Source organism: Pipistrellus hanaki, assembly GCF_964339955.1.
Source record: "Pipistrellus hanaki genome assembly, chromosome: X".
NCBI lineage: Eukaryota > Metazoa > Chordata > Mammalia > Chiroptera > Vespertilionidae > Pipistrellus > Pipistrellus hanaki.
Window position 1 is genome coordinate 95515123 of NC_140524.1, and position 27055 is coordinate 95542177.

The following is a 27055-nucleotide window of genomic DNA, read 5'->3' on the forward strand; positions in this document are numbered from 1 at the left end:
CATAAACAGCACATAACTTTTTATGAGCTTGCGATGCGTTTTTCCCTTTGAGGAAATAAAAAAGCAAAATATGACGAAAATGTTCCTTTTGATTTTCCATTTTTTAACGAACGCCAAATGAAAACTACAAAATAGATCAAAAAACTTTTTTTACTGATTAACAGCTGAATAGCCAACTATCAAATAACAAAATGTGTTTTACATTTGTACTACATCTGCAAACCTAAAAATTCAACTGAAGCCATATATGTGTGAAACCCGCAATTACTTAGTTGCCGACCCAATAGTTTTGTGTCTTTATCCTAATGCAGTGGTCTGCAAACTGCGGCTTGAGAGTTACATGTGGCTCTTTGGCCCCTTGAGTGTGGTTCTTCCACAGAACACCGTGACCTGGGAGAGTCTATTTTGAAGAAGAGGCATTAGAAGAACTTTAAGTTTAAAAAATTTGGCTCTCAAAAGAAATTTCAATCATTATACTGTTGATATTTGGCTATGTTGACTAATGAGTTTGCCGACTACTGTCCTAATGTAATAGATCCCTGCCCTTTCCGTCACTTTATGCCACTACTCTTATCGTTTTTTAAACTCCTGGATTCTGGTGATTCCATTTTGTGAAATGAGAAAACAAACAAATGGCCTTTAGAGAAATAGCCTATAATTGATGCAATTTCTATATAGTAAAAAATGCTCCATGTACAAATGGAATCTAACTCTGAAAATAAGATTTGGACATCAAATTGTGGACTCCTTTTTGCGGTAGGATTATAATAGGTTTTCAATTTCTTTTGTATACTTGCTATTATGACATTTTAAAGATGTTTGAGTTCTGCATGTAGCTGTTTGTAAAGATTGGGAAGGAAAGCTGGAAATCAGTAAATTAGAGTAGTATAAATTTTCATGAGAAGGTTAGTTTGTACCATATTCACACATTTTTTTCCTACCATAATAAGATGATATAATAATAACTGAGTGGTTCTGTAATTGTAGGTATCGCAAAGGTTTTGAGCTCCAGGCATCTCTTTATTCTGGAATTAATCTTTCAATTCTACTGATAGTTGCTGGACAGCAATTTGAAACATCCATAGAACTAAGGAAAATAGGTAAAGTTACTTATTATTGCAAATGTTGATGCTTTGATCACACAAGTTCAGCATTAAAAATTATGGTCACAAAACTAGCATTAAATTTCAGAAGGAAGAATTACTCTGATGGCTCACCTGAGACAGTAGTCAAAATAAAATGCCATTTTTTTTCTATCTAAAGGCTCACATAATCTATACTAATAAAAGGGTAATATGCTAATTAGAACTGGAGACCTTCTGAACATCCTTCCAGACAAAGCCATGGTAGTGGGGCCAAGACAGAGGTGGTTAGGGGTGATCAGGCCAGGAGGGAAGGGCAGTTGGAGGTGAGCAGGCTGGCAGTGGAGGGCAGTTGGGGCAAGCAGGCCAACAAGGAGGGCAGTTGGGGGTGAGAAGGCTGGCAGGGGAACAGTTGGAGGCAAGCAGGCCTGCAGGCAGAGTGGTTAGGAGCGATCAGGCAGGCAGGCAGATGAGTGGTTAGGAGCCAGCGATCCCGATTATGAGAGGGATGTCTGACTGACTGTTTATCAGGCCTAAACTGGCAGTCGGACATCCCCTGAGGGGTTCCAGATTGGAGAGGGTGCAGGTCGGGCTGAGGGACACCCCCCCATTCATGAATTTTGTGCACTGGGCCACTAGTATGATAGAAACTAGAAACATTTTTATAACTTTATCTATAATTCATATTCTTTTTTTATAATTCATATTCTTAAGGTATCCAACTGAGCAATATGTTGGGAAGAAAAGGGTGCTTGGAGAAAATGAGTAATTACTGGGATGTGGGTCAGTTCCTCAGTGTCACCATGTTGACTAATAATGCCGGGAAGTTCATCCAGGCAGCAGAGAAGTTGTTCAAATTGAAGCCTCCAATCTGGTAAGTCTTGTCTGTGCATTATCATTATCCTTCTCTATATCAGATCATGTCTTGAAATGTTTCTTCCAGGATGGAAAGGTATAAATGCAAAAAACAATAGCAATTACTATGTTCCTCCTTCTGACTTCTTCATTAGAGCAAAAATAGGGCAGAAAGAACAACTCTGAGGGGTCACTTGGTTTTATGTGAATGGAGGGAAAGATAGACATACGCACATACAGAATATATTTTTTCTTACTGTATCTACAAGATAAAACTTTGTCCTGTTAATTTCTTCAGGTCATCCAGGTCCTCAAGAACAAAACATTCTCTGATATATGTTGTGCATTTGTGAGAAAGCAGATCATAAAGCTGGAAAAACAACAAGAAAATTATTTTCTGCCTCAGTTGTTCTCAAACTGTGGCATATGTTAGAATCATCTGTATGACCATTGCATTTTCTTATTTAAGACAGAAAATGCTTTCCAGGCTCTGCTCTGAACACTTTGTGCCTAAATTAAGGTTTAGACCAATTTTGGTAAAAAGTCATATAGTATGGTTTTGTTGAGTAAAATTATTTTGCCCACTATTTGGGTTTATTTTACTTAAGTATATGGCTGCCAAATGATTAAGAAGTACTCACTACACAATATTAATTTAAGTAAAAAGCTTTCAGGAAACTTCTTTGAAAGGAAATAGAATTGAACTCACTTTCTTTGGGTATCTAATTTATTGGTGCTTGTGATTTTTCCAGGTACCTACGCTCACTAGTTCAGAATTTGTCTTTAATTCTGAGCGTCAAGAAACTCGTTATCGTACCGTCATCCAGGAGAGAACAGCTTAACTTTTGGTTAGATATAATTTTCGAAGCATCAAAGGAAATTGCTGATGGACTCAGATTCCCAGTAAGATATGCTAAATTTGTTTCTTTTTTAAAAATTAATCTTTATTGTTGAAAGTATTACAGATGTCCTCCCTTTTTCCCCCATTGACTCCCTCTTCTCCACTCCCATTCCCTCCCTAGGCTTTTTTACCCCACTGTTGTCTGTGTCCATGGGTTATGCATGTATGAATATGAGTTCTTTGGTTGATCTCTTCCCTCCTTGCCCCTTCCCTCTGTGAATCCTCAGTCTCGTGCATGCTTCCATGTCTCTGGATGTATTTATCAGATTATTTTTTTCATTAGATTCCACATTTAAGTCAGATCATGTGATACTTGTCTCTCTGGCTTATTTTGCTTAGCATTTGTTTCTTTAAGATAAAAGTAAAAAGAAACGGGGGATTGGTGCTATCTAATTATAGAATACTCAGAAAGGGGAAAAAAAATCCTTAGAGTAATTAAAAATGTTAAACTATTCATCAATCTTATATGGAATCAACCAGTGATAGATCAACTTACCAGAAAATGGGTATAAGATTGAGCCTTGAGCAACATGGGTTTGAACTGTGTGGGTCCAGTGGATTTTTTTTCCCAATAAATACTGTATTCTCTAATATAGAGTGATTTTGTCTCCCATGGGACATTTAGCAATATCTGGAGACATTTTTGGATGTCACGATTGTGGGGAAGGTGTTGCAACTGTGGGGAAGGAGTAGAGGCCATGGATGCCACTAAACATCCCACAGTACATGGGACAGTCCCACCTCCCCCCATACAGAATTGTCCAGCCCACAATGTCAGTAGTGCCGAGGTACTCTAGAACAGTGCAGTATTAATAGTGAAATTTTGAAATTCAAAGCAGTTTCCTGTTGGGCTTTGTTTTATCTCTAGTGCCACAAATTACTTTCTAAAACTTTACTGAAAAACAAAATTGCTTTTATCTTTTTATTGAATTTTTGTTGCCTCTTATAAGGAGGCCTAAGTAAGATATCCTAAGCATTTTGGAAACAACTTCAAATAATTGTGTTTCATATTTATGCCATGAGATTTTGTGAACATGTAGCATTAAAGAATCTCATTAAAAAGCTAATAACAGATTAACTTATTTGAAATGATAATCTCTTCCTAGGCTTAGTAATCTTAAACATTCTGCTTTGTTTATTTTGGAAATTCACTATCTCTTTCCTGTACATTCTGCTCCCCTCCCCACCTTCCTCTCTTTCTACCCCTACAATAAAAAACATGGCTGACGTGACCTCACTTTTTTATCCTCTTGCATTTTTTCAGAATTGGTACCTACCTATGACCATCTAGTTTACGTCCTCATTTCTCTCAAAAACTATAGCATCCCTCTTTTTTCTGTCACTTACCAACCAGGCCTTTCTTGACTACCCTGTCTAAAGAAGTCCCTCCCTCCAACTCTAACCTTCATTCTGCCTTATTTCTTCACAGTTTTATATGATACCATGTTGCATATCCCTATCTGTTCCTCCATCTGCCCCATCAGAACAATGGCTTCCTGAAGGCAGAGACTCCTGTTGTGGGCTGCTCTGTCCATGGGTCTTAGAGCAGGGTTACAGGTCCTTCATGAGTGTTTGTGGAGTACACAGCTTCCCACTTCCTCAGTAGGCAGGGTGACCTATTTTGTGTATTTCAGTGCATTACAGAAAGCCATTCTTCTTCTAGGTTCTGGTGATAGAACCAACAACCAAAATCTACCAGCCATCGTATGTCTCTATAAATAATGATGCTGAGGAGAAGATGGTTTCTCTATGGCTTGTCTCACCCCCAGAAATGGTAAGAAAAAAGATAATCAACAACTTTTTCTTTATTCTGAGGTTCCCTCAGCCCGGTCTGCACCCTCTTGCAGACCAGGAGCCCTTGGGGGATATCTGACTGCCACTGCTGCTGCGCTCACCAGCTGTGAGCCCAGCTCAGGGCTTCTGGCTGAACTGGGCTCTCCCTGTGGGAGCACACTGACCACCAGAGGGCAGCTCCTGCATTGAGTGTCTGCCCCCTGGTGGTCAGTGCATGCGCGTCAAGCAACCTGCCATTCCGCCTTTGGTCAATTTGCGTATTAGCCTTTTATTACATAGGATAGGATAGGATTACATAGACACAGAAAAGTACATCAATCATAAATTATGGATTTTGACCAAGTGAACATACGTGGGTACTCAGTTCAGGTCAAGAAAGAGGCCCACCAAAACCCTGTTCGTGCTTCCTTTGTGCCTCTTTCCGGATACTATTGTATCTCCATGAAGCACTCTGTTCTCAGTGTTGTAATTCTTACACCAGAGACCAACTTTGCTTATTTTCTTTGTATCATTGCTGGCACTGTGACACAAGAATTTTCAAAATTCTGACCTGTAATTTCACTATTGCATGGATATAGATACAGAATAGCTCATGTTATGACATGTAGTTGTAGGAAAAACTAATCGTATTAAGGTTACTCTTCATACTTTTGCAGCAAAATTGTTTGGCTCATGGAATTCTTCAGACTTTGCCTACTGCATTTGAATCCTATGATGGTTGCTGGCTCTTAATGGAAATTTCCATTGGTACATCTTCCACCTCACTAGTTGTAAATGTTTTACTTTGTTTGTATGAAGTTCATAATAAGAACTGGAAAAGAACTATATAAGCAGCAACTATTAGTTTTCCTTGACTGATGAAATGTTTCATACAAGTGCTTATAGTTGTCAGAGCATACATCTGAGAGAAATATAAATTGCCTTTTTTTCTTTGAGAGGAAGCCTTTGTTTTTGCCCTCAATTTTGAAATTCTGCAGATTGTGAAAGCAAGCGTATTTGCCTAGCGTGAGATAACATTTTTCTACACAGTGTTTTTGCATTTTCCCCCATGGACTATGAATGTGGGAGAGATCACACGTATGCACATGTTCACCCATGCACAACATCTCCATAAGATGAAATTAAGTTGTGTTTATTAGCCAAGGATACAGGAACTTATGCTGGTCAATGTATAACAACCAACTCTCCCACAGACACAGGAGCAGAGGGGTGACTTATTATGCTTGCTGATTTCTATGGTATAAATTCTCCATCCGTGGCCACTTTCACACAAGCTACATCGGGTCACTAAGTGTGAGATTGGGAAGAGATCTGAGAAATTGGCCTTCCCAAGCTGTCACAAGCTGCAGGCAGCACACTGATGCGAGGTCGCACGGGGCAGAGGCCCTGCAGCACTCTCCCTCAGCTCCTCCTGAGCCCCACCGACACTGTCCCCACAGGCAGGGCCACTGGATTTGGGAAGCCCTTTTTTAGGGGTACCTTTTATACTGATGTCAGAAACAGGACAAACTTACACAAGAAGTGTGTACTCTTAACACAAAATTGTCATAGACACTCAAGATTCCTCCCCAAAAGTGGGGCCCAGGGGATCTTGGGGGCATGCCTCCCTCCGGCTTTCTAGCCCATTTCTCCACAGCCCACTCTGGGCTCCTGACTCTGACACGGAAAGCTACAATCTTGACGGTATTTACTTATAGTGATGTAGATATGATTAAATATCCCCTCTCAGGAAAAGATTAGGATACTGTTTTACAGAAGGCTCGAACAGTTGTGGCTTTCCTGACCAAGTACTCAGTGACAGTTGACCCACCAGGACACCAAAGCAGAAACAGTGCATCCAGTTCTGCCCTCCCTACAAAAGTTCCTGACAAGCTCCACTTGCAAATATGAAAGAGCACATACTACAGTTTCATTTATGTAATATTCTAGAACAGGCTAAAGTTTCTGTGGCAATAGAAAGCAGAATAACAGATACTATTCCATCCTACTGTCCCCAGGCTGGCACTGTAGGGCTCACACTGGCACTTTTGCTTTCATCCCTCTTCCTCCCTGGAATTTCTTTTTCTGGTTACCCAGGTTTAACTTTTATAAAGTCATTTCTGACCACCCTTCTACTGAATGTCTATAGCTGTGGTTCTCAACCTTTCTAATGCCTTGACTCTTTAGTACAGTTCCTCATGTTGCGGTGACCCCAACCATAAAATTATTTTCGTTGCTACTTCATAACTGTAATTTTGCTACTGTTAATGAATCGTAATGAAAATATCTGTTTTCCGATGGTGAGAACCGCTCCTGTAGAGCCTAAGACCATCGAAAACACATATTTACATTACGATTCATTAACAGCTAAATTACAGTTATGAAGTAGCAACAAAAATAATTTTATGGTTGGGGGTCACCACAACATAAACTGTATTAAAGGGTCGCTGCATTAGAAAAGTAGAGAACCACTGGTCTATAGGCTACTCCATTGCCTGTATCATGTACAAAGTACATCCTGTCACTTATTTATCAGTTTTCCTAAATGTCTCCCCAACTACATTGCCAGCCCATGCATGACTTCTATGTTTTTATACCCATATGTCCTACAAATCAGGCCCCCTCCCCAAATGCCTATTGATTATGACATAAAGGGAAAGAGGGAAGGTCCCTATTGTTTACTTTCTTAACTAGTAAATCTCCCAAATTGAGAAGTTCTCTAAAAGTACCCTAGAGTAAACCTAGTATCTGGGAATGCTTTGAAAACTTATGTGGCTGAGCTTTCTACATACATGCAGCCTCTTGCTGGGCATGTGGGACAGACAGGGCTCTCTTGTATCTGCCCTGGTTCATATTTCTGTACCTGAATCCAAAAGGCAGACTCCTGCTCTGCAACACTACTCTCTTTCAGTGCCTTTGAATACGCCTTTCCTCTGAAATACACTCAGTCTCTCTACATGGTCGGGTCTGCTGTCATGGCTCTTATCTTTTACAGCCTTAGGTGGCTTCCCATCTCAGAGTAGAAGCTGAAGTCCTGATGATGGCCTCCAAGGCCCTGTGTGATCTCCTTCCTGAATTCTCCAACCCCCTCTACCGCTACCCCTCACTCAGTCAGACCCCTCCTTACTGGTCCCCAAACAGGCCAAGCACACTGCTACTTCAGGGCCTTTGCCCGTGCTGTTTTCTCTGCTTGGTACTGTTCCCCCAGATATCTGCATGGCTCATTCCTTCACCCTCACTTTTTTCTGTTCAAAGTCATCAGGCCTTCCCTGAAGATCTGGTTTAGCATAGTGACCTCCTGCCCACTTCAATGCCCTCCCTGCTTCATTTTTCTTTGCAGCACTCTTCATCCTCCATCATGCTATTAATTTGCTATTTATTGCCCATCTCCCTCTATCGTATGCCCCATCAAGGCAGGGACGTCGTTGTTCTCTGTTATATCTTCAGTGCTTGTACCTTGCCTGGCTCATAATAGGTGCTTAATAAACATGTATGAATGGATCTTTTCCCATTGGGAACCATCTGCCCAGTTGTTCCTATTGTCATGGCTTCAAGAAATTTGTCACCCAACTGCTTGTAAGTGTTCTCCTGAGCAATATGCTCAGTCATTTGGCTCTTACACTTCTCTTCTGGGGGGCAGGAGGGTTTAGCTGGTAATTTGTGATATTCCTCAGACTAATCAAATATATTTTCTTATTTTAAATTATTATTGTGGTATATTCGTAATATCATCTATGGCCACTGAAACTGGGATTTCAGACGTTCCTTCTGAGGCCCAGTTTTGTGCAAACTAAGGACAGGAAGTAGTGGTGGAAGGAGGGGACAGTTATTTTTTTTTAAGTGCATCTTATACAAATTGAAATTGCAGTTAGTCATGTAGGCTAGCTGCTAAAACAAATACCCCCAAATGTCAGTGTGTTAACATGATAAAAGTTTATCTATGTCTCATATGCTATACGGATTGGCAGGGTTCCTATTCTATCTTGTAGTGAATAGGGAAAGAATATAGAACAGTCATGTGGAGGATTTTATGAACCAGGCATGCAGGTGACACACATCACTCCAGCTTGCATCCCACTAGTCAGAAGGTCAATATATCTCCAAGCTAGTTGCAAGGGAGACTGTGAAAAGTGTTTTATTTATGTGCCCAGGTAGAAAAAGAAATGACCAAAACCGGTTTGGCTCAGTGGATAGAGCCTTGGCCTGCGGACTGAAAGGTCCCGGGTTCAATTCCGGTCAAGGGCATGCACCTTGGTTGCGGACACATCCCCAGTAGGGGGTGTGCAGGAGGCAGCTGATCAATGTTTCTCTCTCATTGATGTTTCTAACTCTCTATCCCTTTCCCTTCCTCTCTGTAAAATAATCAAAGTATATTTTTTTTAAAAAAGAAAAAGAAATAAAGATTGGTGAACACTGACTGGTGTCTGCCATATTCTTGCTTCTCCAAACATTTTTTCAGGTCACTCACCTTAGATGGGCTGTTCTCACACTCGTTTTAGCATGTTCCTTATATGTTGACAGAATATGAAAGGCCGGTCATTGTGTACTTATGTGCTTATTGTTTCTATTTCAAATTTAGATAATTTGCTTTAAACTGGATTAGAGATAACAAATGAATGTTTATAATACATTAGAAAATGCCTCTGGTTTCCAAATTATGCAAAATATATTGTTCTAATCCCTAAACCTCTATTGAAAGTAAAATAGTAGCCAGGCTGGTGTGGCTCAGTGGTTGAGTGTTGACCTATGAATTAGGGGGTCACAGTTTGATTCCTGGTCAGGGCACATGCCCAGGATGTGGGCTTGATCCTCAATAGGGGTCGTGCAGGAGGCACCAGTCAGTGATTCTCTTGCTCATCATTGATGTTTCTATCTCCCTCTCCCTTCCTCTATGAAATCAATAAAAATATATCTTTTTTTAAATATATTTTATTGATTTTTTACAGAGAGGAAGAGAGAGATAGAGAGCTAGAAACGTCGATGAGAGAGAAACATTGATCAGCTGCCTCTTGCACACCCCCTACCGGGGATGTGCCCATAACCAATGTACATGCCCCTGACCGGAATCGAACCCGGGATCTTTCAGTCCTCAGACCGATGCTCTACTACTGAGCCAAACTAGTTTCGGCAAAATATATCTATTTTTAAAAAGTAAAATAGCAGAAGAGATTCACTATAGAATGAAACCAAAAATTATTCTTTGCATGGAAAAAAAAAATCAAGCTACTGACTTTTGTCTTTGGTGCCTGCAGAAACAAACCCATGAATGGAATTTTGCAGCCACTTCCATTAAGGGAATAAGGTAAGAAGAACATAAGATAAAATGTGATTATTTTTTAATATAGATAATGATTACTTAATGTTTCCACTTATTTATAATGTGATATTCTAATTGTTAAAGGAATCGAAAATGTACTATTTTCTCTTTTGTTACCCTACCTGAGTTAATTCATAATGTATTGCTAGTAATGACTCTTAGCTTGTTATTACAGAGTAGGTTTTTTTTTGGGGGGGAGGGGTATTTTAACTTGATTTTTTTAAATTTATAATTATTTTGTAAGTATTGTATATATCCCTTTTGTCTCCCATTCACCCTCCTCCAGTCTTCTCCCTCCCCCTCCCCAGGCCTTCACTGCACTGTGGTCTGTCTATGAGTTATGCATATATGCATATAAGTTCTCTTCCTGCCCCCCCTTCCCTCTGAAATTGGCAGTCTATTGCATACTTCAGTGTCTTTTTTCTATGTAATAGACCAAACTCAAATAAAAAAAATAATGAAATTATATCTATAGAAAGAGGAAGTATTTTTTTTTTTATTTTATTGATTTTTTACAGAGAGGAAGGGAGAGAGAGAGAGAGCTAGAAATGTCGATGAGAGAAACATCGACCAGCTGCCTCCTGCACACCCCCTACCGGGGATGTGCCCTCAACCAATGTACATGCCCCCGACTGGAATCGAACCTGGGACCTTTCAGTCTGCAGACCGGCGCTCTACCACTGAGCCAAACTAGTTTCGGCAGGAAGTATTTTTTATTTGATCCAATACTGTGCAAGTTCTTAGGGACAATCCACCCCCCCCCCCAAACTAAAGCTGGGAGTTACTTGGTAATGACACTTGGCTGAGGTCTCCTGAACATTGTTATTAGTGAAGGGGTGAGGTATTCTGAGGAGAGGTGTGGTGCTTGTTCTTCAGTTCAGCAGTGGTGACCATTTAGGTCTAGACTTCAAGTCTCAAATTTTTACAGCTATCCTCTGAGTCTCACCCTATCAGCACATCTGAGGGTGGGAGCAGGTCTGAAGTAGCTGTGAGTTCTAATGCCTTTTTTGCTGTTAGACCTTGAGAAAGTTACAGCCTGTCTATGTCTCAGTTTCTTCTAGATTCCACCAAATTAAGGGCTTGCACTATACAGTTCTATATCCTTTCTCTGATTCTGAGCCCACAGGCCACTGGATGAATCACCTGTAGCATAAAGTTCACATCACTTTAAAGGGAGAGAAATAACTTAAGAAAAAAGTATGGTATTTTTGAAGTCTAGAAATTCCTATAATAAATTATTTCACAAATACCTTTCCTGTCTTATGAAATTATAAAATATAATACTATATTTTATCCCCTTTCCTGTTGCCCATATGAATATATAGTAAGTTCTTGATACATAATAAAGTCAGTTGGTAAATATAAACTCAAACATAAGCAAGATAAATGTCCCTACTATTTAAATTCATTAAAACAATAAACCTTAAAATTTTGTAAAATGGAAGAAAAGCTGTTATTAGATTGTTCCCTAAATTTAAAAATTAATATGACATATGTAAGAACATTCTTAATGTTTTAAATTTTTACAGCATATCCGAATTTGATGAACAGTGTTGCCTTCTTCATATCTATGATAACTCTGATGACTTTCAAATCTGCTTTTCCACTGAAGAGCACTGTAATAGGTGAGTTATACCTGGTTCAAGTATTTGCAATCTAGTTATGGTGAATCATTTTGAAGGGGCCTTTGTTGTGAAAAATATTTATTTGCTCTACTGCCTTTCCTGAAATTTTAACTTAAGGAAAAATATTTTTACAGCTTTATTGAGATATGATTCACATTCCACATGATTCAAACATTTAAAGTATGCAATTTAGTGTTTTTTTAGTACATTTGCAGTTTTGCAATAATCACCACATCTAATTTTAGAATATTTTCATCGCTCCCAAAAGAAACTCAATATTTAACAGTCACTCCTCATTTTCCCTTCAAACTCAGCCCTATGTAACCATTAAACTACTTTCTGTCTCGATAGATTTGCTTATTCTTGATAATTTCATATAAATAAAATACAATATGTGCTCTTTTCAAGTTCATCTGTGTTGCAGCATGTACCAGTACTTCATACCTTTTTGTGGCTGAAGAACATTCAATTGTATGGATAAACCACATTTAATTTATATGTTCATCAATTAAAGGCATTTGGGTTGTTTCCACTTTTGGGCTATTATTAATAATGCTGTTATGAACATTTGCACTTAAGTTTTTGTGTGGACATATTTTCATTTCTCTTGGAGCCAAATTTTAATTTGTTGGAGTCCTATGGTAACTCTAAACAAAGTTTCTAATTATTTGTATACAAATAACTATCCAAATCTAGGAAGTGACTGATATGGCCCAGTAGGATTTTTGAGAAAAAAATTATGCATAATAGTTGATATTAAGCTTAATCTGGATCAACAGAATGATGAGGCTACCTTGTGCATTTCCTACTCAAACCTCCCCTGTAAAACACCTTATTTCCAACCAATAATTGGAGTGTCTAGAACTTGAGAGTTGATGGCCCCACTGTCCTTAGTAATGATTAAATCATCCCTGGAACACTGTCACGGGGACAGACTTAAAGAGTAGTCCAGGAACACTTTTGAGTAATTATGTTAGTGGAATGACTCACAAACAAGTCCTTGGGGAACAAGGAGGAAAAACTTAATAGGAACATAGTAAAATTAAGTTTTTCTAATAGGCTGTTATATAAAAAGGGAATTAATTCTAAGGAATCTGTGGATGAGAGCCACATAAAAGAAGTCTTAGTTCAATATAAGTGAAACATTTTTCATTGAGTTTTTCAAAGAAGGAGGTGCCTTATGTGGTAACGACTTCTCCATCACTAGAATGTTCAAGCATCAGTTGCCTGGCCAGTTGGTGGGGATACTGTATAGAAGGGATTCAAGTATCATGTCAGTATTTGAACTAGATTAGATAACCATTAAAGTACCATGTCAAATCAAGGAGTGGATTGATTGTTCCATGAACTTATAAAACTTGTTTTATATTTTATTGTAGTTTAATGTAAGATGGCTAAAGTTATGGAATAAAAGTGATCATAATTAGCAGCATCTTTGTGACATTTGCTCTTGTAGATTTTGTTCTTTGGTTAAAGAGATGATAACAAATGAAGTGGTATCTGCAGTACAGCTGGAAGAAGACTCTGATGGGGACACCTTAGAGGTGAGTCACAGAAGACCTAGAACATGGAAAAGGTTATTTTTTATATTTTTGATGCTTAAAGAAAATACTGCATTTTTTGTGAAAAATGTTTAAATGTATATTTAAAAATACTCATCTATGAGCCATCACTATCCATGGCTTTCAGAGATTAAGTTTAATGCATCTCTATAGAAAAACTCTCAGCCATGATGTTTAAGAAAACTTTGGCATGGACTAGACTAAAATTTTCTGTTATACACAACCTCTGGATAAGTTTTTTCTAAGCCAATTAATCATGTTTGTGAGATTTCAAGATAAATGGTTGACCAGCTAGAAGCAGACTTTTTCATTTATGCCTACAGTGACTTTAGTTATAGCTACTTGCATATAATAAATTAAACATAACAATTTTTAAATCATTTTTAAGAAATTAGGATCATCATAAGCTCTTTTGAACAGCACAGTTGTAGTACACCATTACGCATATATTTAAATCTTGCTCAATTATTCAGATTTGCCATTAATTCAGGTTCTCCCAGTGATTACAATTTAATGGAATTTTATTATACTTTCAAATTACACTGAAATTAATTCCTTGAAGCTTCTTTCAGAAAAATATAAAGGAGTCATTTTAATAATTCAGTCAGGTATTTGAATTCTTAGCTTAGAATCAATGTTTATTGTAGGAATGAACTAAGGGATGTACTTTGAAGGTAACAGATGTAGGCCAGAGAAAGGTATGCGATAAAAACCTTTTATGGAGCAGACTGACGATGTCTGGTTTAATCAGACAGTAATGGGGACTCATTATAACCTTAATTGTCATGAGCACCTCTAGAAATAAATGGAAAGAGGCATGCATGCACGCTGTTCTCTGTACTTCCGTAAGTCAGCACAGTAGAGCATAAGAAGCAACAGAAATAATCCGTTGTTGCTTCTGCTTTATGTAAGTATTGCTCAGCATAGAGTTCCATTTGTTTTAATCCTCAAGAAGAATCAACTGGAACAGTAGTCGTCAACCTTTCGGACTTCACGGACCACCAGTGGTCCGCGGACCACCAGTGGTCCGCGGACCACCAGTTGGCAACCATTAAAATAGAATGCAGCTGTGCATCAACTTTTGATGATAAGTTTTTGGGAACAAAATAGCTCCTAATTATAGGTCAATTTGTACAGTGTATGTAATGCTGGATTTATACATCCAAAGGAGGGGAGGAGGCCCAGCATATGTACTTTGTGTTAACACAAATTTAATTTTATTGGCCTTCTCATTCTTTCTGGGTTATAGAAAGAGGTTTGTTTTCTAACAAGTTGGTAAGGGATCATGCAGGAAAACACCTATTTGGGGTAGTTAACATGCTAAGAACCATTTTTAAATTGCACCATTAAAATGGGGAGTAGTCTCCAAAGGGTGAGCCAGCTAAGTTTCAGATGAGCCATATTTTTTAATTTCTTGGATTCTATTTCATAAAATCGTGTTATGAATAGATGGGTAACTAAGAATTCTACCCCTTTAAAATAAATATTTCATTAAAAGAACATAACCTAAGAAATGTGACTTGCTTGGTACTGAACATTAGTCATAAGTTTTTATTTTTTTAAATATATTTTCATTGATTTCAGAGAGGGGGAGAGAGATAGAAACATGAATGATGAGAGAGAATAATTGATCAACTGCCTCCTGCAAGCCCCCTATTGAGGATCAAGCCCTGACCAGGAATGGAACTATGACTTCCTGGTTCATGGATTGAAGCTCAACCACTGAACCACGCCAGCCAGGCTTCAGAAGTTTTTAAAAATTGCATACAGCCCTAGCTGGTTTGGCTCAGTGGATAGAGCATCATCCTGTGGACTGAAGGATCCCAGGTTTCATTCTGGTCAAGGCCACATGCCCAGGTTGCAGACTTGATCCCTAGCAGGGGACATGCATGAGGCAGCCAATCACTGATTCTCTCATCATTGATGTTTCTATCTCTCTCTCCCTTCTCCCTTCCTCTCTAAAATCAATAAAGACATATTAAAAAATAATTTAAAAAATAAAAATTGCAGTACAATGTTTGGGCTGTTGTGGGGCTTCTCCACAAGTGGTGTGCTTTTTTATCTTGTTTTTCCTTCTTTAGTATGAGTATGACCTTGATCTGAATGGTAATCGAGTTGTGCTGGGGAAAGGCTCATACGGGATCGTGTATGCCGGGAGAAACCTGAGTAATCAAATACGGATAGCCATCAAAGAAATCCCAGAGGAAGATTGCAGGCAAGTGGGGCAGACCTTCCAAATTTCTTCAGTCATTACCTCCACAACTAAATCCCATGTCCACCACCAATGGTACAAAGGATTTAAGGATGAGAACATTATGTCATCCAAAAATTTGCAGTTCTCTTGTAGTAAGAGTGATTTCCTTTTGTTCTCTGCATATTATAAATAGATTGAGAAAATGGAACCAAGAGGCATGGATGGGGATTGCAGTCATACTTAAAAAAAAATAGTTTGATTTCCACCCATCAACTAAGTCTGCAGTTTTATATTTTTACATAGTGACTCTGTGGTTTAATTCACATTGTAACCATTTTAAATAACTAACATTTATTCAGGTGTATCATTACAGAAAATGAAATGTGGTAAAAAAAAAAAATAGCTTTTTGCAATACAGACTTCTTTTATACCCTGCCTTTCAACCCCACACATAGATTTGGGGTTTTGTTTTGTTTTTTTTCATCACCAGTAATACTAACTCATTTCTTTTTTTAGAACTTTTTAAAAAAATCTTTATTGTTAAAAGTATTACATAGGTTCTCGTCCCCCCCGGCCCCATTAACCTCTTCCAGCCTAACTCATTATCTTCAACATTTTTAGAGTCTAATTAAATGATTATTCCTTTTAAAATGTATTTCCCACCTAATTCTAAATAAGTACATTTCAGTGTTAACTATGAAGTGTGTGTGTGTGTGTGTGTGTGTGTGTGTGTGTGTTTTATTTGAGGGGGGGCACGTGGAGGATTGCTGGCATGTACTGTCTCCTTCAACTGATTGCAATAGTTGTTTCAGCTTTTCATTGGGATTCAGAGTTAGAAGGGACTTAAGAGACTGTTTTGCCCCATTTCCTAAATTTACAGCCTGAATTTAGGATATTGAGCACTTTCTCTGTGCCAGATTCTGGGCTGGCACTGGAGACTAAAAGAGGACTAGGATACTGCCCTTATCCCAGAGTTCTCCCACTTTGGTAGGGAATACAGAAACCTGCCTGGAAGCTAGAGTGACAAGTGTTATTTAAAAAAGGGTACACAGAGAGTTTGTAGAGCATGGGAAAGGAATTAATTACTTTTCCTGGGTGAGTTGTGGCAATTTTGAGAAAATAAATCATCTTTGAGGGATGACTAGGAGTTTGCTTGGTAGAAAAGAAGGCCAGGGCATTCTATGCTGTGGGAAGAACAGTGCTATTAAGCATAGTGTATTCAGAGAACAACAAATTGTCTATTGCAGTGGTGGGCAAACTCATTAGTCAACAGAGAGGCAAACCACGGCTCTCAAGCTGCAGTTTGCCGACCACTGCTCTAGACTATAGCAGAAGCCACCTAACGGACCTCCCTGTCCCAGCTTCTGGCCTCTTTGATTCTAGCCCTAGCCACCATCCTCCCTCTTCCTACAACATGTATCTCATCATTTAATTTCCTTTCACAAAGTCCACATAAAGACCATAGTGCTTAACATGGCACAAAAGAACCTTCAAACTCAGGTCAGACTCCATCTTTAAAAAGGTTTGCTTCATCTCAAGAACCCTTTACTGCACCACTTTCTATATTCAAGTCACAATAGACCAGTGGTCAGCAAACTGTGGCTCGCGAGCCGCGTTTTGCTGCTCTGTTGATTAATGAGTTTGCCAACCACTGGGCTAGAGTGAGTCTGCAAAATGAGGACAGAACCTTCTAGAACACTACTCTTCATGGGGGCTGGTGAGAGAGGCCAAGGATGGTTAAAGAGTTCAGGCCTTAACATACTAGTGATAATAACAACAGCAGCCATTTAATGAGTTCCTACCACACAGCAGGCACTCCATGGGTATCTGAGAAATCTGACCCACTTTGGTCCCCAGCAGCCCTCGGTGGCTGGTATTATTACCCCTAATTTACAAGTGGGAAGCTGATTAGGATCATGGGATCCAAGGGAGAAAGTTTCCAGAAAGAAGTGATGGCCAACAATAGGGCAGGTACTGGTGATAGAATGTGGACCCCAAGCCCCTGGGATTTGGCAGGTGACACTGGCTTTGTTTTTCCTACTAGGTACTCCCAGTCTCTTCATGAGGAAATAGCCTTGCACAAGAACCTCAAGCACCGCAATGTCGTCCAGTATCTGGGCTCTGTTTCTGAAGATGGCTTCATTAAGATATTCATGGAGCAGGTGCCTGGGGGTGAGTAGTCGCTGGCCTTCTGGCCTCACACTCTGAAAATCACTGATGGGATGTAATATGCACATCATTATCCATCCTGCCATTTAAAGAATGACAGGCCTCTCAGAGGTGGGAGAGCAGCATGTATTTCTCAGAGGAGTTGGATGCCACTTTCCAGTGTCACAAACAGTCGATTTCTGATTCCTCTTCTTTTTTGATTTCTGGTTTCTTAATTTAATCATCAAGTATTCATTGAGGGTTTACTGGGGCTGAGTGATGGAGACAGAGATGAGTAAAGCATAGTCTCCAGTCTTGAGGCCTTCACAGTCTAGGACACATGTGTCAAACACAAGGCCCGCGGGCCAAATCCAGCCCGCCAGGCCTTGCAATGTGGCCCGCACCGCGCTGTCATCACTGCACTCCGCTGTCAGTTTATGACATTGTCAGTTTATGACTGTTCAGTAAACCATTCGGCCCGCGATTTAGGCTGGATTTTAGATTTTGGCCCTTTCTCTGATTGAGTTCGACACCCCTAGTCTAGGAGTTTAAAGGTGGTTTTGACAAAGCAGGACATAGGTTTATTAAAATGACATTGAAAAATAACATGTTGACAGTGAAATCGAACACCAGTGCTTCAGCTATAAAATCCCCCAAAGCAGCAGTATGGTGCAGGAAGTATGAGTTCCTGTGTCGAGCCAGATCATCTCATTTGAATTGGTCTGTCTGCAAGTTGGGTGACGTCAGGCAAATTCTTTACATCTCTGTGCCCTCCGTTTTCTGACTGACTAAATGAAATCTAAATTGGAGAAATAGCAATCATATGTAATAAAGAGCTAATATGCTCCTCCCTCACACTGTAATGGCTCAGACATTCAACCCTGGGAACCAGCCAGGCACAAAATTCAAAGCTAGAAGGGAGGAGGGAGAGGAATGAGGACAGCCAGGCTGCAGCCTAAGAGAGGGACAAGTTGCCCGCCCACCAGCGGTTGCACCTGCACCTGCGGCCCAGGAGAGGGACAAACCTCACACCCCATGGTCCCAGGCCCCTGCGCCTGCGGCCCAGGCTGAGGGACCCCCACCCCCTGCACTGGGCCTCTAGTTACTACAATAATTGTTGTGTTATCGTTAAAAAAAAAAAAAATCACACATTAAAACCTGTAAAGAAACTTTGTGAGTTTATTTGAGCCAAACTGTTGACATTTTCCAGGAAGCAGAATCTTAACGTATTAAGATAGTGTTCCAGAGAATGGTGGTTTTTCACCTTGTTTTAATATATTTTTGTTTATTTCAGAGAGGAAAGGAAGAGAGAGAAATAGAAACATGAATGATGAGAGAAAATCGATTGGCTGCCTCCTGCATACCTCCTACTGGGGAATCGAGCCTGCAACATAACTTACAAATGTGCTCTTGACCAGAATAGAACCTGGGACCCTTCAGTCCACAGGCTGATGCTCTATCCACTAAGCAAGACTGGCTAGGGCTCACCTTGTTTTATACAATACATTACTGTCAAAGGAGGAGACATAAATGGGTTACATAAAATCCATTTGGTAATAGATTAGGGAGGTGGGAGAAAGCAAATCGGGGAAACCTCTGGGATTGGATAATTAGTAAAATGATAGACATGTGCTTCCTTACTCAGGTGGGTGTAAGGTAGTTAACAGTCAACAATTAACACGATTACAATAACAATGAGGGAAATGCATCCTGGCTGTGCCCTGAAGGGTCCAGAAAAAGGAAACTTAAAGTTACCTTGACATTCCACAGGTAAGTTATCTTAGATGCAAAAAGATAATAGGCTCTGGAAAGATCATAGTTGTTCTTTGTCAGGGAAGATACTGGCCTAGGCCCTAGGACAGTGGTCTGCAAACCGCTGCTCAAGCTGCGGTTTGCCGCTCTGTTGACTAATGAGTTTGCCGACCACTGGCCTAGGACATGACTACCCACTGTAAACTGCTTTTTCATTAAAGGTTTTCATTTCAGACCATCCTTTGTGGTTACTTTAGGTCTCTGAGTTTGCAAGGCCTCCACGCAGGCCTTTCCTGAGTTAGGTTAGCATGTGGCCCCTTTTCGTTCACGGGTGTGGTAATAATTATTGGAGGAATATTGACCCTATCTTAGTGAGGGTTTGGGTGGATTGAATGAGAAAATGTAAGTAAAGCTCTTAAAATGGTGTGTGGCAGAGAGCAAGGAAGTCTTCATTTAAATAATTTAAAAATTAGCCGAGACCGGTTTGGCTCAATGGATAGAGCGTCGGCTTGGGTTCGATTCCGGTCAAGGGCATGTACATTGGTTGCGGGCATATCCCCAGTGGGGGGTGTGCAGGAGGCAGCTGGTCGATGACTCTCTCTCATCGATGTTTCTAGCTCTCTATCTCTCTCCCTTCCTCTCTGTACAAAATCAACAAAATATATTTAAAATAAATAAATAAATAAATAATTTAAAAATTAATAATGATAATTACAATCTTGATACAAATGTAAAAAGTTCAGTTTGAAATCTATATTTACTCATTCAACTAACAAGTATTAAGAGCCCACTATTATAGTAGGAACCTGACTAATATATATTAAGAGCCAGTGGGCTTGATTTTGAGGATTACATTAAAGAGAAATAAAGTTTCCTCTTCCTTCAGGTTATTCATAGTCTAACAGAAAATATGTCAGTTACTATTCACATTAATTAATATTCTAGGTGTGAGGTTTAAGGATGACAATAAATGTGTACATCCCCTTTTTCAGATAGGGATTGTTTTGTTTCCCCCACAACTCTGGGTAAAGAGCTCTGAAACAGGATCAGAATAAAGTAAAGGGAGGTTTACTTTGGGCCTAAAGGTTTAATGTTTAATACCCTGTTTTCCCGAAAATAAGACAGTGTCTTATATTATTTTTTGCTCCCAAAGATGCTAGGTCTTATTTTCAGGAGATGTCTTATTTTTCCATGAAGAAGAATACGGTACACATTTATTGTTAAATAAAAATAAAGGAAATTTATTACCTGTATATGGTACGGTAGTAAGGTACAATAGTTGTCAACACAAACCAGACAAACTGTGAATCCTACAGTGTCAAGAATTTACTCATTTATTCAATGACAATCATGTCATCTTCTTCTGGAACATCATCATAACAATCCAATTTCTGAATTTCCTGGTGAATTTCTTGTGACTCTATTTCTTTCAGAATCAGTGGACCAAATCTCTCATATTTAGCCTGGGTGGGGGGCTTATTTTCGGGGGGATGCCTTATATTTCACTCAGAAGGAAACCTGTAAGTAGGTCTTATTTTCGGAGGATGTCTTCTTTTCGGGGAAACACGGTAGTATAATTGCAGGGGGGTTGTTGCTAAGATGTCCCTGTCCCTATGAACTGGCATTGGGGACTTCTCATAATGAGGATGCAGAGACCCAGCCTCCGCTGATCCTGGTCCCTGTTGCCCTAAAAAGCCCCTCTCTCTGGTCCTGTCTACCTCTGAATTCAGGGTGTGGTGTAAGATGTGGCTTTGATCCAAGCTGAGTGGCTGAGACATACATCCAGGATCTATTATACAGAGTTGGGCCAGCCATCCCAAGGTCAGAGAGCAACTGTTGCCCTCTTCTGACTTTGTGAAGCTGAACAGAGCTAAGCCCAAAGGTGGCCCCCTGAATTTCCAGGGTCACAAGTGGTTCCAATTCACTCTCCTCCTCCAGTCAGGCTGGTGTGCTGACTTACTTCTAGTCCCTTCTCTGGCTGCAGTGCTCACTCATTTGGAAACAGGCAACAGATGGAGGGAAAGGCATTGCATTTAGCCCAGCTGCAAAGATTTTGGTGTGAGTGCTTATATTAGGATCAAAACATCACCTGACTGTATTTCCCTGCGCTCTTAAAACTCAATCTTCGTCACCCTGATGAGTTTTGTGCTGTGTTCATTTCCAGGAAGCCTTTCTTCTCTTTTGCAAACAAAGTGGGGGCCGATAAAGGAGTCCACCCTCAAGGTTTACACTAAGCAGATCCTGGAAGGCCTTAACTATCTCCACAAAAACCACATTGTGCACAGAGACATAAAGGTATTTGCTTGTCTGAGCCAAAGAGGTCTTGTAAATGCATCTCAGATCACTGTTTCATAAGGTCCAAATCTGTTTTGCTTTTGCTTTTCTTGTTTTTTTGTTTTTATTGTTGTTTTGTGTGTGTGTGTTTGAAATCTGTCTTTAAGCATTTGATGTTCTTTCTTTTCTACAGGGTGACAATGTTCTGGTGAATACCTATAGTGGGGTGGTGAAAATCTCCGATTTTGGAACTTCTAAACGTCTTATAGGAGTGAATGCATGTGCAGAGACTTTTGCTGGTAAGCAGAGCTGGCAATTGATAAATGAAGTGAACATTGTATTAAATTTCAAATTGTTTGAACTTGGTCATAATGCCACACTTAGCCAGCTACTGTGGCAACAAGATTGCCTTCCTTCTTTGCCTTCAAATTTTGGGTCAGTGTAGTGCTGAGGTTTCTGAGGGTTTCTAAGCAATCAGCAAAATGGTGGCATCACTTTCAAGTTTAGCAGCACGTAATTTGGAATCATGGATAATTGTGAACAACAGTGTTCCTCAGACAACTTAGTAGGATATCTTATTGGTCTGTCATAAAAATAGCCTGTTACTTGAGTGAATTCTGGTACCTCATGCTTTGATAGGATTACATTTCCAAGGACAGGAATATGGTTCTCTAAGTGGGTTTGAGGGATTGGAACTAATTTTCCATGTGTCAGTGATGGATCATTTAAGTGTTGAGAGGGACTGGAGTCACAGAGTGCTCTAAAATTGCCAGCTAGCTTTCTATTTACAAGACAAATGAATAGAATGGTGCTCAAAAGCTACCTGTGGCCGTAGCCGGTTTGGCTCAGTGGATACAGCATCAGCCTTTGGACTAAAGCAGTGTTTCCCAAACTTCTCTCATGATGAGAATCACCTGGTGGAGTTGTTAAAACACAGATTCTTGAATCCCAACTAAGAAGTGCTAAACTAGAATTTTTGAGAACATATAGGTAAAATTGCATACCTAACTTAGTGCTCTGTATATAACATCTGTCTTAGAGCACTAGTTAAGTATACAATTTTACCTATATGTTCCCAAAAATTCTAGTTTAGCACTTCTTAGTTGGGATTCAGGAATCTGTGTTTTAACAACTCCACCAGGTGATTCTCATCATGAGAGAAGTTTGGAAAACACTGGACTAAAGGGTCATAGGATTGATTCCGGTCAAGAGCATATGGCCGGGTTTGGGCTCAATTCCTAGTAGGGGGGCATGCAGGAGGCAGCCAATCAATGATTCTCTCATTGTTTCTCTTTTCCTCTCCCTTCCTCTCTGAAACAATAAAAATATATAATTTAAAAAAGCTACCTATGGCTTTTTGAGATTCCTGCTTAAAAGCAACTATAGCAAAAAAAAATTCATATTTGGGAAGAAATTCCGAACTAATTTTAGATAAGTAAAGGTTTATGATCCCCTAAAGCAGTGGTCAATAAACTGCGGCTCTCGAACCACATGCGATTCTTTGGCTCCTTTGAGTGTGGCTCTTCTACAAAATACCATGTGCAGGCACACACAAACAGTGTAATTGAAACTTCATGGCCCATGCGTAGAAGTCAGTTTTCAGCTCTCAAAAGAAATTTCAATCGTTGTACTGTTGACATTTGGCTCTGTTGACTAATGAGTTTGCCCACCACTGCCCTATAGTATAATAAAAGGATCACGAAGATCTTGCTTAATGGAATTATGAAACAACGCTTGTGATTTTATAGCTCTGAAATAAGCTATAAAAGGCAGATAACTACTCTCTGTCCCTGCAGCACCAAGCTGTGCAGTGGACAGATTTGGCCTTAGTTTGGGTGATTACTGTCTCAGCTTTGGAAGACTTTTTTTCAACAAGAGAATTATTGTCTGTTGGCCATTGGACGCCAATAATGGAGACACATTCCCTATCTGAAGGGAACTTTTATACATTAGAAATGACTTTTCAGTTGTAAACCAGGGAGGTACATGCACTCAAAATAAAAAAAAAAATATTGCATCGAGGACTCCACCATAATCTGCCAAAGGAAGAGTGTATTGGATTTTCATTGTTTTTGATATAAATATACATATATCAACAGGAATATGAGTATGTATATATGTACATAAGACTGGAACATTTTTTTATTACCTTAATTGAAAATGACTTGAATCCTCCTCTTTGGAAGCCACCGATTAGCTTGACAAAATGTAACAAGAGGGACTCTGATATGACAAGAACTTATTTCAAGGCATAACCCTCCCCCCCCCACCCCCGCAACAATTTACCTCATAATTAGCATCCCAAAGGAAAAAAAATTCACAAAGAAAAGTCATGTATAATTCATTATCACATATCAAATTTTCCCAAGTAATTGGCTTGAGGAGGCATGAATTTTGCATTGCAAAATGATGCTGGGGTGTTTGGGGAATAATAAAAAAGAGGTCTCATGTGGGGTAGGAAATTCCCCTGTATATGATTACTCTTCGCAAAACAGAAATCTCAGGGAGGACACAGTGGGCCTTTTCCACGCAAATGCCCAAAGGCTCCCAGAGCCTAAAAGGAGAGCCAAAGGCTTCGAGCAACTTCTTTGTCTGAAGCCCTCCCTCCTGTGTTCCTCTGAAGGATCTTCATGTGTGTGTAAACCAGCTAGAACAGGAGGAAGGGCCTTTATGACCAGGATCAGTCCTCTGCTTTAAAAATATATATATATTTTGTTGCTGGGACCGGTTTGGCTCAGTGGATAGAGCGTTGGCCTGCGGACTGAAAGGTCCCGGGTTCGATTCCGGTCAAGGGCATGTACCTTGGTTGCGGGCACATCCCCGGTAGGGGGTGTGAAAGAGGCAGCTGATCGATGATTCTCTCTCATCGATGTTTCTAACTTTCTATCTCTCTCTTCCTCTCTGTGAAAAATCAATAAAATATATTTTTTTTAAAAAAAGGAAAAATAAATAAATAAATAAATAAATAAATAAAAAATATATATATTTTGTTGATTTTTTACAGAGAGGAAGGGAGGATAGAGAGTTAGAAACATTGATAAGAGAGAAACATCAATCAGCTGCCTCCTGCACACCTCCCACGGGGGATGTGCCTGCAACCAAGGTACATGTCCTTGACCGGACTCGAACCTGGGACCTTTCAGTCCACAGGCCGACGCTCTATCCACTGAGCCAAACCGATTAGGGCAGTCCTCTTTGCTTTTGTATAGTTTGCACATCATAAAATGCACACATTTAAAATGCACAACTCAGTGGTTTCTAGTCAGTTTTCCTAGTTGTGCAGCCATCACCACAAGCTAGGTTTCGTATGCTTCTACCACCCCCAAAAGGATCCCTGTTCCACCTTTCAATTAAATCCCATTCCCACCCAGCCCCAGACCACTGCTGATGGTATAGATTTGCCAGAAACTGAGTGGTAGCATATGTGGTCCTTTGCGTGGAGCTTCTTTCACTGCACAATCTTTGAGGTTCACTGTGCTATAGTCTATGTTGGCACTTGGTTCCTTTTCTGCCTGAATAGTCTTCCATTGTGTGGCTAGGTCACATTCTGTTTATCTACCCACCACTTAGGGGTCATTGGGATTATTTCCACTATGGGGGTTATTGTGAATGGCACAGCTATGAACACATACAAGCCTTTTTGTGGACACATGTTTTCATCTTTCTTGGGTCAATACAGAGGAGTGAAACTCAAAACAGGAACTCTCTTTTGGTCTGTGGCTGTAAACATCCTTGGTTTAGATTCATATTCAATCACTTGCTAGCTTTGTGACCTTGGGCATGTTACTTAACCACTCTGTGCCTCAGCTGTTTCACAAGTAAAACAGATGCTCATAGTACCTACTCCATAGAGCCTTTGTGAGGATTAAATAAGTTAATATTGGTGAAGTGCTTTGACTAGTACCTGATTCATAGCAATTGCAACAGAAAGATTTGATAAAAAAAAAAAATACTAATTTGCTCTTAGAAGTCATGGGATAGTAGAGCTGGCAGGAGCTTTTGAGAGATTGAGCTTATGGGCATAACTAACATGTTAAACATGTTGGACTCAGAGGGTATATTCATAACAGCCATTTTATTTTTGTCTCCCCCTGCCCTTTACATCCTGCTTGGGGCACCAGTCATTTCCCATAACTATTCCAGCCACCCTTAATAAAGAGAAAGTCTTTTTAATTTTTAGTTTCTCATTTATTTTTATTTTTCAATTACAATTTACATTCAATATTTTTATTAATTTTAGGTGTACAGCGTAGTGGTTAGGTAATAATGTACTTTATAGAGTGGTCTCCCCCATTTTTAAATACCCAGCTAGCACCATATGTAGTTATTACTGTTGTGGGGTTGAAATCTGGGTTCAAAATAAGACCACCAGAGGCTGATGATTAATTAAAAAAGCAGGCAAGGATTTATTGAAATAACTGGCCAGGACAGCCGCGAGAGCACCACACGCAGGTGGTCTCCACACGACTGCACCATTTCAGGGGTAGGCAGTCCGTTTTAAAGGTTCAAACCACAGGAATTTTCCTTTGTTCTAAATTCTAAATCCTAAAGACTACATTCTAAAGACTGGGGACAGCCCGCAGGGTTGGTTCCCAGCCACATCCTGCTGGACATTGGAATGTGGCCCTATCTTGCAATAGCAAATAACACAGAAGCAGAGCTCAGCGGTTAGTCTCTAAAGGTTATCTACAGTTTCTATCCCTGAAGCTACTGAGTCAGTGGGAATTAATCTCCTGTGGTCCTGGTCCCAGGCAAGGGAAAATTGCCTTAGCCTCCAGGTCTCCACCTGGAAGTTGAGGTAAGTATCCAGTGTTTTAATCAGCTGCAAGAGCCAGACTTAGCAGGGTTAAATTCAAACAGCAGTTTTTACACAAGTATGGTTGCCACTATATTTCAATTACAATATTAGTAACTACACTGAGTGGCCAGTTTATTATGATCTCTGAATGCGTAATAATCTGGCCACTCAGTGTGTGTGTGTATTAGAGGCCCGGTGCATGAATTTGTGCATGGGTGGGGTCCGGCCAGCCTGACCAGGGAGAAGGGACATGGGCGGTTGTAAATATTTCTCTCTTTTCCAAGTCCAGCGCAGCTAGAGAGAGGTCCAGTTCTGAGTAGGGGCAGCTGGGGATTGAGACAATGAAAGAAAGAGACAGACACAGAGATAGAAGGAAAAGGCTGGGGCAGGGTGGGACCACTGTCTTCTGACTTGGGCAGGGACAGGAACAGTGGCCCAGAGCCTCTACAGTGTGTTTATTTTATACCCCAAATACCAGGAAGTTTTACTAAAAGTCAAGAACAAGGAGATTATTCGCATTCTAGGGTGGGCCCTGGTCGTATTCATTCCTGGTGCTTGGCTGAATTTACATAATAAAACCCACTCCCCACACCTGGGCGGAAATGAAGGTCAAGCTGACTACACTTCTGCCTTTTGGCAGAATGTGTTTCCAGCACGTGGCTTTGCCTACCCCCTGGATTTAGCTGACAATTTAAAGAAATGCCCATGTGCCTTCCCAGGCGCTCTCTACAGGAGGTTGGCCGGCCTGCCTGCTGGTCAAACACTTGGTTGAGG

General features: G+C 40.1%; 1 protein-coding gene across 1 annotated transcript in view; it reads left to right on the top strand.

Moving 5' to 3' along the window:
* The window catches only part of MAP3K15 (mitogen-activated protein kinase kinase kinase 15), a gene marked incomplete at its 5' end in the record, with an annotated part of 64114 nt that overhangs the window by 17566 nt on the left and 19493 nt on the right, over nucleotides 1-27055 (top strand). The window contains 11 exons of the mRNA XM_084869978.1: nucleotides 988-1100; nucleotides 1797-1956; nucleotides 2690-2840; nucleotides 4502-4612; nucleotides 9864-9913; nucleotides 11458-11553; nucleotides 13010-13097; nucleotides 15197-15330; nucleotides 17354-17481; nucleotides 21374-21504; nucleotides 21677-21782. Of these exons, the coding sequence (XP_084726104.1) occupies nucleotides 988-1100; nucleotides 1797-1956; nucleotides 2690-2840; nucleotides 4502-4612; nucleotides 9864-9913; nucleotides 11458-11553; nucleotides 13010-13097; nucleotides 15197-15330; nucleotides 17354-17481; nucleotides 21374-21504; nucleotides 21677-21782 (1268 nt within the window). The remainder of the gene's footprint in view (nucleotides 1-987; nucleotides 1101-1796; nucleotides 1957-2689; nucleotides 2841-4501; nucleotides 4613-9863; nucleotides 9914-11457; nucleotides 11554-13009; nucleotides 13098-15196; nucleotides 15331-17353; nucleotides 17482-21373; nucleotides 21505-21676; nucleotides 21783-27055) is intronic.